Source organism: Bombina bombina, chromosome 10 (assembly GCF_027579735.1).
Source record: "Bombina bombina isolate aBomBom1 chromosome 10, aBomBom1.pri, whole genome shotgun sequence".
NCBI lineage: Eukaryota > Metazoa > Chordata > Amphibia > Anura > Bombinatoridae > Bombina > Bombina bombina.
In genome coordinates, this window is record NC_069508.1 from 206032065 (window position 1) to 206046574 (window position 14510).

The 14510-nt window shown below is 39.0% G+C and overlaps 1 protein-coding gene across 1 annotated transcript in view; it reads left to right on the forward strand.

Annotated features, from left to right (window-relative positions):
- Positions 1–915: 915 nt before the first annotated feature.
- The window catches only part of USP1 (ubiquitin specific peptidase 1), a gene marked incomplete at its 3' end in the record, with an annotated part of 55032 nt that continues 41437 nt past the window's right edge, over positions 916–14510 (forward strand). Inside the window, 4 exon segments of the mRNA XM_053693651.1 lie at positions 916–1051; positions 5497–5682; positions 12790–12916; positions 13664–13771. Coding sequence (XP_053549626.1) covers positions 5510–5682; positions 12790–12916; positions 13664–13771 — 408 coding nt within the window.

Consider the following 14510-nt stretch of genomic DNA (forward strand, 5'->3'; position numbering starts at 1 on the left):
CTCTCTATTGTGCAGACTCCCATACCTCTCTATTGTGCAGACTCCCATACCTCTCTATTGTGCAGACTCCCATACCTCTCTATTGTGCAGACTCCCATACCGCTCTATTGTGCAGACTCCCATACCTCTCTATTGTACAAACTCCCATTACTCTCTATTGTGCATACTCCCATACCTCTCTATTGTGCAGGCTCCCATACCTCTATATTGTGCAGGCTCCCATATCTCTATATTGTGCAGACTCCCATATTCTTAAGAGGTCATGTGGCCGTGGAGCAACCTATGCCTGTAACAGAGGGGAGGGTGTCTTGTAATGGTGAGAGAAAGGTAATCTAAAAAATGATTTATGTAATGTTTTCTAGTTCAGTTTTAAAATTTATGCCATGAGCTGTACAAAGTTTGGACAACATTATATATTTATATTAAAGAAAAAATATATATATATTTGGTCAGGTAACAATGAGTTTTTGCAGGTTGGGATGTCTGCTAAGGACGCGGTTATGTAATAGAATTATGGCTGATACAAAAAGAAGTGGCTTAGGGTTTGCTATCTGGGACAGGGCAAATAATGTATAATATAATCTTTAACAGAACAATAACTAAAAAAACTTTCTACTCTGGTAAAAAAAACGTAAAATCCGATTGCGCCTTTTTCATGTCCTACGCATGCGCTCTCGAGTGACAGATTCTACCGCCTTCCCCCTTTCAAACACGACTCAATCATTTTCAACCAATCACGCTATGGGCCTCTGTTTACATCACAAGCCCCGCCCACTGCCTTGAGTTTGCACGTCCGTTTTCTTATACTTTCCAACCAATCAGCCGTTAGAAATCGACTTCCCATAACAAAAGCGAAAGTCCAGAACGTGGGAGTTTACGTGCATGACGTAAGCACGCAGACAAACGTACGGTTCCTGAAGTTGGGGCCTGGCAGGTCGCGGACTTTTTGACCCATCTGTGGTTGGTGGATTTTTTTTATTTTCCCGCCAGAGTGGAAGCGGATGTGCTAAGACCTCATATTGCACCGGGCTACAAAGCGCGAGGCCGTCAGGTATTCATCTCTCTGCTTTATCCACGGCGCGGTCCCAGCGGTTTGTGCTTCAGCCCCCTTCCCGCTCATGCGGACAATTTAAAGTGCGCGCAACTAGCACCAAGCAATGGCGTCTCTCAGGTTCCCCGCCCTGACACACGCTGCCTGTCAGACTCAGGGGCGCTCTGAGGCTCCCGCCACGCGCGTCTATAGTGAGCTGTTTGTTTGTATTTATGGTCAGCGGCTGCAGTAATAGGTGTGCGGCACTAATGTGATCTTATAACAGATGTAATAAAGTGTAACGCCGAATTATCACAAGTAATGGTCTGATCTCAAGCTCTTATAGTTTAATGTCTCACAATTACACTCTAATTACATAATGGCAGTGACATGCAAAGTATTTTGTTTTTTAGTAGTGTTATAGGACGTGTTAGGGTTAAAAGTGCCTATATATCTCCATATAGCAGGCTATTTGTCTCTTAGTGATGCCCTGCTAGATATCCTGATGTCACCTGTGGGTGTAGTGAAATATTGCATTATTAAAGGGACAATAAACACTTTAAGATGGTAATATAAAATGATAAATTGTATATATAAAAAAACAAAAAAACTGCAATATACTTTCATTATTTATTTTGCCCTTTCTTACTGTAATTCCATTCTGATATTGTGGTCTTTTCAGTTCCTTTTAGAAATGGAAGTGCAGAACACTGTTATATACCACACAACCATTGGCTGCACACTCTAGTAATCTATTTATAACTGTCCCTAATTGGCCACATCAGAGAGGGTAACTTAAGTTACAACATGGCAGCTCCCATTGCTTTATAGACACAAACTGTACACTTGTTTTGTCAATATTTAAACAACTAATACAACTTAAAAAATACATCTACATGTTATTCTCAGACTAATCTTTTCTTTGAATGCATCATTCTATCTAGCGTTTATTTAGCGTTTAATGTCCCTTTTAAAGAAGGTTAAGAGCCTTTTAAGTTGTAATTGAATTTAGTGTGAAATTTCTAGGTATTATAAATAGGTTACAGAGAAAAGTAAGAGTCAGTCACAGAGAGATTTTCACCAGAGAAGGAATAGTTAAAATATTTAAACTTGTCACATAATTAAAACCAATGGCAGACACTTGGATAGTGTATACTATGTCATTTGAAGTGTCCTGCACTTTAAACTTGTGCTTTCTCAAAGATATCTATTGCTTACTTGATAATTACCACACTGTGTGTGTGGATATATATATATGTATATACACACACACAGTGGAGATATATACACACACACACACACACTGGATATAAAAATTCTACACACCCCTGTTAAAATGTCAGGTTTCTGTGATGTAAAAAAATGAGACAAAGATAAATCATTTCAGAACTTTTTCCACATTCAATGTGACCTATATTTAGCACTGCGGAATCTGTTGGCGCTCTACAAATAACCGATAATAATAATAAACCTATAAACTGTACAACTCAATTGAAAAACAAACTGAAATCTTTTAGGTAAAGGGAAATACAAAAAAACCAACTAAAATATGGCTGCATAAGTGTGAACACCCTTAAACTAATACTTTATTGAAGCACCTTTTGATTTTATTACAGCACTCAGTCTTTTTGGGTATGAGTTTTTCAGCATGGCACATCTTGACTTGGCAAGATTTGCCCATTCTTCTTTGCAAAAACACTCTAAATCTGTCAGAATGCAAGGGCATCTCCTGTGCACAGCCCTCTTCAGATCACCCCACAGATTTTGAATAGGATTCAGGTCTGGGCTCTGGCTGGGCCATCCCAAAACCTTAATCTCCTTCTGGTGAATCCATTCCTTTGTTGATTTGGATGTATGCTTTGGGTAGTTGTCATGCTGAAAGATGAAGTTCCTCTTCATGTTCAGCTTTTTAGCAGAAGCCTGAAGGTGTTGTGACAATATTGTCTGGTATTTGGAACTGTTCATTATTCCCTCTACCTTGACTAAGACCCCAGTTCCAGCTGATGAAAAACAGCCCCAAAGCATGATGCCGACACCACCATGCTTCACTGTAGGTATGGTGTTATTTTGGTGATATGCAGTGTTGTTTTTGCACCAAACATATCTTTTGGAATTATGGCCAAAAAGTTCAACTTTGGTTTCATCAGACCAGAACACCTTTTGCAACATGCTTTTGGGAAACTTCAGATGTGTTTTTGCAAAATTTAGCCGGACTTGGATGGGGGTTTTTTTTGTGTAAGAAAAGGCTTCCGTCTTGCCACTCTACCCCATAGCCCAGACATATGAAGAATACGGGCGATTGTTGTCACATGTACCACACAGCCAGTACTTGCCAGATATTCCTGCAGCTCCTTTAATGTTGCTGTAGGATTCCTGCAGCTCCTTCTGCGGAGCATGGCTTTTGCTGTAGGATGCGACTAACAAAATGTCAGGAAAGACCTACTAGAACAGCTGAACTTAATTTGGGGTTAATCAGAGGCACTTTAAATGACGGGTGTGTACTGACTCCTATTTAACATGATTTTGAATGTGATTGCTTAATTCTGAACACAGCTACATCCCCAGTTATAAAAGGGTGTTCACACTTATGCAACCATATTTTATTTTTTTTATTTCCCTTTACCTAAAAGATTTCAGTTTGTTTTTCAATTGAGTTGTACAGTTTATAGGTCACATTAAAGGTGGAAAAAGTTCTGAAATGATTTCTTTGTCTCTTTTTATTACATCACAGAAACCTGACATTTTAACGGGTGTGTGTAGACTTTTTTTTTTTTTATCCAATATATATATATATATATATATATATATATATATATATATATATATATATATATATATATATATATATATATATATATATATATATATATATACACAAAACACGTAAGGGGACTGGGTACACATCCCATAACCCTGCAACATGCTCAGCCCTGGGTGCTCACTGGCAATCACAGGAAGCTGTGCTGTCCCCAGAGTAGGGTTGCCACCTCGGCCATGGTTTCCTGGACATTTATGAGTTACACATGCTGCAGGGTGTTCAGAGGGAAACATGCATTGTGCTGCTGGACAGCAAAACAAATAGTGATCCTGGACAGCATTATTCATGTTCCTCCCTGCAGCATGTGTAACTCATAAGTGTCCAGGAAAACATGGCTGAGGTGGCAACCCTACCCCAGAGTCACAGGCAGTTAACCCCAAACAGGTCTGGGTGCAAGAACCATAGGGAAAATTACAAATTATATATAGAGAGACAACACACATACAACAATACATTACTGTGCGCTAACTGAACACACAGAGAGCCAATGAAAAGTACATATGTGCAGCCACTAATTGCTGCTCCTACCTAGGTATGCTTTTCAGCAAATAATACCTAGATAAGGAAACAAATTCAATATTGGAAGTAAATTTTAAAGTGTGCTCTAACCGAATGATGAAAGAAAAAAAAAGTGTGTGCGCAGAAAATAGGTGTTGATGAAAAGAAAATACTAGAACCAGAGTACCATCTCTAGTTTTAATCTTAAAAATAATTTTAAAGTGCTGCATTAAATATAATTTTATAGATACAGGGGGGAATATTATTAAAGTGATGGTAAACCCAAGCGTATTATACACTCTTCAATGGGGTGACGTTTCCACCTCTTGACCTTCTAGCACTGCTAGAGGTCTAAACATCACCTCACTGGAGAAGAGCGATGTGCCATGGGCGGCCGGAGGCGCTCTGTAAGCGATATGCCTGAGTGTAACACTGTTTTTTACAAAACGATGAAAGTCATGTCATTTTTTTTTTTTATTGGTGGTAAATCCTAGTGTTTGTAATACGCTTGGATTTACCATCACTTTAAGTTAAACCAATTTACATTTGTAAAATTAAATTGGGATTAGAAGAGACTGGGAAATGGAAAACTTTTTTTTAAAACTGACAGTATGCTGTTTAGCAATTATTCCTCACTTTGCAGTAATTTAGAAAGATGCACATATTTGAGGAATAATCAAATTGAAACACAAACAAGCTCACTTATTGCCTAATGTATGTTAATTTAAATTTTCCATAAAATGTTTAGGTTCGATTACAAATTGAATGCTTTGTCTTTAATTTCTTTGTAAATTGTACCCCTTCTCTCTCTAGTAGCTTGGGTTCTTCCAGTATGCTTTAGTTATTTGACAATGCCACATGATACAGAGTGATTGTTTAGAAATGTGCTTATATACATAAATTGTTATAGCAAAGACATGACGAATGCTTTGTATTTCTGGACTTCTTTGAAATGGCAGCTGCCCTTTATTTTGATTCATTGCGGTGCGGTGCTTGATTTTGGTTATTATGCATATTTGAACACAAATGCCTTTTTTTTTAATCTTGTAAAACTTGCAGGCCCTGTGATTTTTCATATTTATATTCTATAGTTTGGCCCTTGAAATGGGTGAGCTACACATGATTCATTCTTAAACATTTTATATTGTAGTGGCAACCAAAAAATGCCAGGAGTTACGCAATGTGAAAGCCAGACGGTGCTAGCCAAAACGAGTCCATCTAGAAGAAATCGCCTGTCTTTACGCTTCTTCCAGAAGAAGGAAACAAAACGGGCTCTGGACTTTACTGAGGCACCAGAAACAGAAAGTCAAAATGTTGAGGAGAAAGATTCTGAAATGTACGCACCCAAAATATATTTACTTGTATAGTTTTAAACAAATTTTGTTTTTCAAAATAGTTAAAAGGTAAATAGATTTGTATGCTGAGAACCCTTCTAGGAGTATAGCAATTGGTTTGTCGCCCCTAATTAACCATTATACAGTTTTGTTTGATAACAATCATTATTGTTATTATAAACCCCAATGCAGAAACATACTGTGCTCTGAGATGTCATTACAGAAAATGCAGCATTTCTGCGGAAAGAACAGGACGTGTAGGAACTGTTAGCGATTTCGCTTTGCAGTGCTGCTCCACATCAGGCTGTTCTTTTCAAACAACGCTGTGCAATTTTTCCTCAACACAGTGCAGCCAGAGCGAAACTCTGTTTCAAGAGAGCAGTCAAATATAGAGCAGCATTGCAGAGTGGCAACACATTGATTTATGTCTCTAAGGTGGTGTGGGTTTATTTTTTTCCGCCATCTAACCTTTCCCGGTCTGCAAAGCTGTAACTCCTAAATGTAAGACTTTCTTGTGAGCAATGCAGTTTTTTTATTACTACATTTTCACCTAATTATGTCACTAAGAAAACACTTTTTTTTTTCTTCAAGAGACCTTTTAAAAACCTTTTTTCTATGCAGCTAATTTGCAATGCAGTTTTCACTGCTGCAATATATTATAAAACTTTAAAAAAAGGTTCTATTCTCCAGTTATTTGCGGTGGTGCTTTAATGTAACTGCATAATTTACAATTTCATTTCAAAATCGCCTGCAAAATCTTCACGAAAAATCTGCAGTGAAAAAGTTCAGTACTTCACTTTGCAAATGTAGTGGTTTCTGCTCCCTGTGTGGTTGCCTTTCTCATCTAAAGGACAAAACAAACATTAGAACGTTTCTATTACTTTATGATTTTTGTTATCACTCTCTTCATAAATTCCTAGCATAAGCACCATTAAATACAATAGAATTACACAAGTACATAATAAAAACCATGCAACCTTGATCTATGATGAAACTTTTCAGATGCTTCCCCTTTTTTTGTTTGATCTGTGTTCTTTTAAAGGCACATAAACCCCACAGATTCAGATAAACAACTTTCCAAATTAATCTTAGTATCAAACTGGTTCTTTCTTTTGGTATCCTTTAATGGTGCAGAAATGCACTACTAGCTGAACACACGGGTTGAGCCAATTATGAGACATGTATGTGCAGCCATCAGTCGGCAGCTAGCTCTCAGTAGTGCATTGCTGCTCTTGAGCATGCCTAGGCTTGTCAACAAAGGATACCAAAAAGAACAATGTAAATTAGATAACAGAAGTAAATTGCAAAGTTTAACATTGCATGCTCTCTCTGAACCATGAAAGTTACTATTGGGAATATCACTCCTGCCCAGCAGAAGGCGGCAAAGAGCACCAAACAAAGCTGTTAAATATCACCTCCCTTCCCTCCAACCCCAGTCATTCTTTTTGCCTACGTTAGAGCAAGGAAGTGCAAGATTGTGCTGCTTTGTCCTAGGGTGTAGCCGTAGTCCATATCAGTCTCTTCAGTAGAGCAGTGGTGGCTTTCAAGCAATGGGAACTTGTGGGACATTAATTCTCACTGCGCCTCCCAAATAGTTGTTGCTGCCCTATCCTTAAAGCCTGATTAGCATTATTCAGTCTCTTCTTTTTTTTTTCCACGGGTCTATGTGAGGAGGTGTGCCTCTCAAACCAGGTGAGCTGTCCTCCTGCCGGGCGGCTAGATGCAGGTAAGTGTGTTGGTCTTCTATGTCTGGGGGACTTGCAATTAAGGGTAAAAGAGAGCATCAGTATTTGGGACTTTTATATCCTTTATGGAATATTTCAGGCAGGACGCAGGCACTATGTAACAGGAGACATACAGCTTCAGGGGTTAATACTTTGATTATAGTATTTCCTGGAAGAGATAATCACAAAATTTGAGGGTTTGCTGCAGTTTTTATTATGGCATTAATGTAGCCTTTTGAGTTTTTTTCCTCTAGCGTGCATTGCAAGCTTATATTTTGTCATGTATGAGGTTTGCGGGATAAATTCTCTTCATTCACTGTAATATTTTATTATCTTTAATTTTGGAACTGTTCGTGAGACGTCTTCTCCGTTTTTTGTAGGTCTAGCGGAGCGGCGCAATTTTATTATTTTCATGATATGTTTGGGTTAAAGATGAAGTGCGATGTTCAAGTGAATTTTCGCGTTTCATTTGCCTGTTGTTGCCTAGTCTCCGCCTCCTTCACAGTGAAGGAGAGCGGCGCCATTTCGGCTATAGTTGGATCCGGTCATATGACCCACACTTTAACTGCTCCATTGGAGATCGGAGCAGCGTTGGGCTCGGTCTGTATCCATAGAGCTGTGGTCAAATATTTGTGAGAGTAATTGTGGAATGTTTTAGAGTTCTAAGATTTTTTTTTTATAATTACGGCTAATGTGCAAAAATAAAAATTTAACACGTTTTGTAATAAATCTTGCCATAGAATATTTTTAGGCTTATTCTATAGAGTTTATATCTCTGTACATAGGGGTAGTCATTCTGGGTGTAGGCTAGTACTCTCTTAAGCGAGTGTCATGTTCTTAAAGTGATAGTACTTTCTAATGAAACATTTTCACTTGTGGGGCATTTGTTCAGGTTCTGTACCTTTAGAAGCAAATGTGTATTTACAGACTCTTCAGAAACATTTTGTTTGCCTTTTGTCTATAACACACTGGATTTTAAATATTGATGGTCATTTTTCTTAAAGTTTTAAATACCACTTTGGTTAGTGGTAGAATTCATTTGTATTTGGAACAAGGATAGCTAAGTTTGTTTGGCAAACATTCATGTCCCTTATATTTTTGAGGGCAGATTGTTGTAGTAAACTTTTATGTCCCTCATGTTAAATAAAAAAATTTCAAATATGTATTATTTTTTTTGGCTTCTTGTTTCACAATACAAAATTTCTAGACTTTTTTTAATGGTCTATACTTTTATTAGCCAGAGCTAGGAAATGTACACCTAGTTTGTTGCAATCTGAGTCTCATGTCTCCCAGGATGTTGCTGTTCAGGCATTGCCACGGCTTCTCCTTAAACGTCCCAAGCCTTTATTGTGTCACACGCAGTACCCTGCGGTTCCTCTCAATCTCCTTGAGGAGTATATATGCCAACAGAATTTGCAGCTCAGGTACTCTCCGGTATCTTCGACTGCTTTTTTTTTTTTTTTTTTTTTTTTTTTTTTTTTGGGGAAATGCAAGAGGACAAGTTTTTCATATAGTTCTGTTCCACATTCTGCTACAGAGACCGTTCTCTCGCTTACGTCTGGTGAGGAAGACTTGCAGGTAGTTTTTGAGGGTGAAATCTCAGATCTGGACAGTTTACTTCCTTCATCTGATGCTGAAGTTATCTCCTTCAGATGTATGCTTGAAATACCTCGTATTATTAAAGGTCCTGTCTCCAGTACTTTCGGGATTCTCCTATTGACTTCTAGAATGCACAGTGTCCTATGTAGAAGGGAACTTTTCTACTTTGAAAGCTTGCGGGGGTCATACCCAAGAGTTCAATGGATCGCTACCATCTTCTAAGGGCTGGAGGTTATTTGTTCATCAGGACAATGCCTAGTCTTATTACATCTATCTCAGTTTTTGTCTTGTCTGGATATGAAAGGTCCTAGATCCCGAAGGGGCTGTTGATATAGTACTCAAGGGTTTTAGATTTAAAATTCAACCCCCTTCCTTCCAGGAGCAGGTTTTGCCTCTCAAGCTTATCTGCAGTCAGATTAGAAGTGAGGTGTTCTTGTAATATGTTCAGGATCTTCCTCCCTAGGAGTTATTTTCCATTTTCAGTTCTGGAACAGAGGTTTGTATAATTCCATTCTGTTCGTGGTTCCAGAGGGAACTTTTTGTTCTAATTTAGAACTCCATTGTCTAAACAGTTTCTCAGAGTACTGTTCTTCAAGATTGATGCTATTCGCTCCATTCTTCCTTGGTGCAGAGGGTCAGTTTATTATGACCAAAAGGAGGCGTATTCACAGGTTCCCATTAAAGGGTTTTTCTGAGATTTGAGTTTTACTTTCTGACCAAACTTTTCACTTTGGGATTCAACCATGGCTTTGCCATAGCCTCTTGAGTTTTCTCAAGGATTCTGGATTGCAGTGGTCGCCCTATTGGTTAGGTGACATCCTTCTTTTAAGCTCTCATTTGTCTTGCTTCGTTCATGTTTGGAGTTGGAAAGAAGTCCCTTGTCTCAGCTACAGGGTAGTCTGCATAGGGACTATAATTGTTTTTCCTATCGATGAAAATCTTTCTGATAGAGGTCAGAAAATCAAATATATTCAATTCTTGTCTGGTGCTTCAGTCCCCTCCTCGGCCGTCAGGGGCTCAATATATGGAGGTGATCAGTCTGATGGTAGCTGCCATGGACATCATTCAGTTTGCTCGTTTCCACCTCAGACCTCTACAGTCATGCATGCTTAGTCTGTGGAAAGGGGATTATGCGGATCTGGACCAGACAAGAGATTTTCTTCTTTGGTGGTTTTTCTCAGGAACATCTCTCCCAGGGAACCTGCTTCCGCAGACCCACCTGGGCGATTGTGACAACAGACGCCAGTCTGCTGGGAGCCAGTCTGGGGCTCTCTAAAGGCTCAGGGGACATGGACTCGGGAGGATTCTGTTCTTTCCATAAGCATTCTAGAGCTGAGGGCGATCTTATTGTTCTTCTGGCCTCAGCTTCAGCCCGGTTGATCAGGTTCCAGTTGGACAACATAACTTCAGTGGCTCACATCAAACATCAGGGAGGAACTCTAAATTCCTTAGCTATGACAGAGCTAGCCAAGATTATTGGGTGGACAGAGTCTCAAAACTGATGTCTATCTGCAATCCACATTCCAGGAGTGGATTATTGGGAGGTGGATTTTCTGAGCAGACAGACTTTTCACCCGAAGGAGTGGGTTCTCCATCCGGATGTGTTTTCCAGCTTGATTCTCAAATGGGGACAGCCGGAATTGGCTCTCATGGCATCTCATCAGAATGCCAAGCTCCCGAGGTACGGGGCGAGGGATCCTCAAGCTGTACTGATAGATGCTCTAGCGGTCCCTTGGTATTTCAGTCAAGCATACCTATTTCCTCCGTTTGCTTTCCTTTCTCGGGTTATTGCTCGAACAGGAGAAGACGTCGGTGATCCTCATTGCACCGGCGTGGCCTCGCAAGATCTGGTATGCAGAATTAGTGGAGATGTCATTTCTTCCTCCTTGGAGACTTCCACTGAGGAAGGATCTTCTACTTCAAGGGCCCTTAAATCTCGTTTCTCGGTAGCTGACTGCTTGGAGATTGAAAGCTTAATCTTATTTAAGCAGGGATTTTCGGAGTCTGTCATTGAGACCATGATTCAGGCTTGTAAGCCTGTTACCAGGAAGATTTACTACAAGATATGGCGTACATATCTGTTTTGCTGTGAATCCAAAGGTTACTATTGAAGTAGAATTCGGATTCCTAGAATTCTATCCTTTTTCCAAGAGGGTTTGGAGAAGGGTTGATCAGCCAGTTCCTTGAAAGGTCAAATATCTGCCTTGTCTATTTTGTTACATAAACGTCTGGCGGATGTTCCAGAACTGCAATCGTTCTGTGAGGCCTTGGACAGAGTCAGGCCTGGGTTTAAACCTGTTACTCCTCCCCTGGAGTCTTAACTTTGTTCTTAGGGTTCTTCAGCAGGTTCCATTTGAACCTCTGCATTCCTTGGATATTAAGATGTTATCTTGGAAGGTTTTGTTTCTTGTTACTAAGGATTTTCACCAGTCTTCTGCTCTGTGGTTTTCTCTGGGAAATTTAAGGGGCAGAAAGCTCTGACTACTTCTCTTTCTTTGTGGCTAAGGAGTATCATTCGCTTCGCCTATGAAACTGCTGGACAGTAGCCTCCTGAGAGAATCACGGCTTATTCTATGAGGGCTGTTTCCTCTTCCTGGACATTCAAAAATGAAGCTTCTGTGGAACAAATTTGCAAGGCTGCAACATGGTCCTCTCTTCACACTTTTTCTAAATTTTCTAAATTTAATATTTTTTGCCTCGGCTGACGCTTCTTTTGGGAGAAAGGTTCTTCAAGCAGTGGTGCCTTCGGTTTAGGTTCCCTGTCTTGTCCCTCCCGTATCATTTGTGTCCTCTAGCTTGGGTATTGATTCCCAATAGTAATTAGATGATCTGTGGACTCATCGTGTCATAAGAAAGAAAACAAAATTTATGCTTACCTGATAAATTTATTTATTTCTTGACACGATGAGTTCACGGCCCGTCCTGTTTTTTAGACAGGTGTTTGTCATACTATAAACCTCGGATACCTCTGCACCTTGTTCTTTTCTTTCCTTTACTTCGGTCGAATGACTGGGGTTGGAGGGAAGGGAGGTGACATTTAACAGCTTTGCTTGGTGCTCTTTTCCGCCTCCTGCTGGGCAGGAGTGATATTCCCAATAGTAATTAGATGATCCGTGGACTCATCGTGTCAAGAAATAAATAAATTTCAAGTAAGCATAAATTTAGTTTTTTTTTCTTTTGTGATTCAGATAGAGCATGCGATTTTAAGCAACTTTCTAATTTACTCCTATTATCAAAATTTTTTCATTCTCTTGGTATCTTTATTTGAAAAGCATAAATGTAAGTTTAGATGCCGACCCATTTTTGGTGAACAACCTGGTTTGTTCTTGCTGATTGGTGGATTGATTTAACTGACCAATAAACAAGTGCTGAACCAAAAAAATAACTTAGATGCAAATTAAAATGGCAATAGAACCAAGAAAAATTGATAATAGGAGTAAATTAGAAAGTTTCTTAAAATTGCTGCTCTATCTGAATCATGAAAGAAAAACAATTGGGTCCAGTGTCCCTTTAAGTGTTCTATGCATGTTCTCTCTATTTGAGAATACAGTTTACTGCTGTTGACTAACTGAATGGCAGCTATTAGTATAACTTCTGTCACGCCTCTTCTAAGTAATTTCATGCTTTCAGTGTTCTGATGCCTGTTTAGGCCCAATACTAGGGAAATTGGCCTATTTGCGGGGTTGTACTTCTGATATTTTTTTCTTTTGGTTATGTCTTAGGGTTAGTAGTTTTGAAATGTTAGACGTCACTTACATTTTTTTTTATTTTTTTTTTGTCCTTAAGATGTGACCAAGTTGTTCCAGCAGCACAGTTATCTCCCCCAGGATGCTGTATGAAAAAAGAAATTATAATTCCATTTGTAGGTTTTAACAATCTTGGGAATACTTGCTACTTAAACAGTATACTTCAGGTATGTATAGTAGTTTACTTGTAGACACTCTGATTGTGTGGAAGTTTAAAGGGAAAGTCTACTCCAGACTTGTTGTTGTTTAAAAAGATAATCCCTTTATTACCCATTACCCAGTTTTGCATAACCAACACTGTTATAGAAATACACTTTTTACCTCTGATTACCTTGTAGCTATGTCTCTGCAGACTGCCCCCTTATCTCACTTCTTTTGACAGACTTGCATTTAAGCCAATCAGTGCTGACTTATAGGCAATTCCTCTGTAGAGAGCACAATGCTATCTAATATAACACATGAACTAGCGCTGTCTAACTGTAAAACTGCACTGAAATAAGGGTTGGCCTTCAAGGGCTTAGACATTAGCATATGATCCTACCTAGGTTTAGCTTCCAACAAAGAATACCAAAATTACAAAAGTAAATTGCAAAAGTGTTAGTTTAAAATTGCAAGCCCTATCTGAATGTATGTGTGTGTGTGTGTGTGTATATATATTTGATTTTGAAGTTAACAAGAAGTGCATGCTCTTTAAAATTAAAGCTTAGTTGATGATACAGTACGTCCCCTGTAAACTAATAGATTTAAAAATGTTAAATGAGTTGTAGCAAACATGAAGAAAAAAGGGGCATTAGTGTCCATTTTATAGGTATTTCATAGCTAGATTACTTTTGGTGGTTCAAGTCAAAAATGTACTTGCAATACTGAAATGGTTTGTGTGAATATTTTTCAGACACTGTTTGTTCATATAACAGGTTTTATGCTATTGCCCAGGATTTAAACTTGGAATAAAGAGTTTGTCTGAAACAATTTCTAAGAAAAGAGAAACAGTGAAAGAAGATAAAGAACAAATACTGGACAAGGTAATACTTTAATCGTTTTTCATTAGGTATTTTAATACATTCTAAATATGTTTCATGCCCCTCCCTCTGATCACGGGTGCTGCCATTATGGAACCTAGGTTGTTATGCTGTGATCTGAAGGAGAGTTGCTGCAGCACAAGAATGTAGTAAAAGAATTCAACCTGGCGGCACCTATGACTATAGGGAGGTGGGGAATAACCTCAATACTATGTTTGTTTCTAAATATGTATTTAGTGTTAATGTCCCTTTAAGTCGGGGTTTAACAGATTGTTGGCTCCACAGTGCCCTGAATAAAGGTGCAGGTGGTCCCCTTCACTGAATGCACTGCTTGAACAGTTGCACATCCTTTCTGAAGATGTGGTAAGCAGACTACTCCTCCCTTTTAATTTATTTGTTCCCCTCTCTTTACTTCCCTAAGCAATGATAACAGCACTGTGCTGCATGTGACTGACCCATGGTCCTGAAGGTCAGGGTCAAATTGCTTTGTGTCTGGACAATGAAGGGTTGATTACTGCTACATGGGTGTTAGGAAGGAGTGTTTTTTGTGTTCTGGGCCAACAGGGGGTAAAATCACTTTCTTTGTCTCTATCTAAAATGCTAACCTAACTTTTGGACAGATCCTTGCTTAAAGGGACATGAAACCCAAAAAATATTTCACGATTCAGATAGAGCATCCAATTTACTTCTCTTATCAATTTTGCTTAATTTGTTTGGTATTCTTTATCGAAGGAGCAACAAT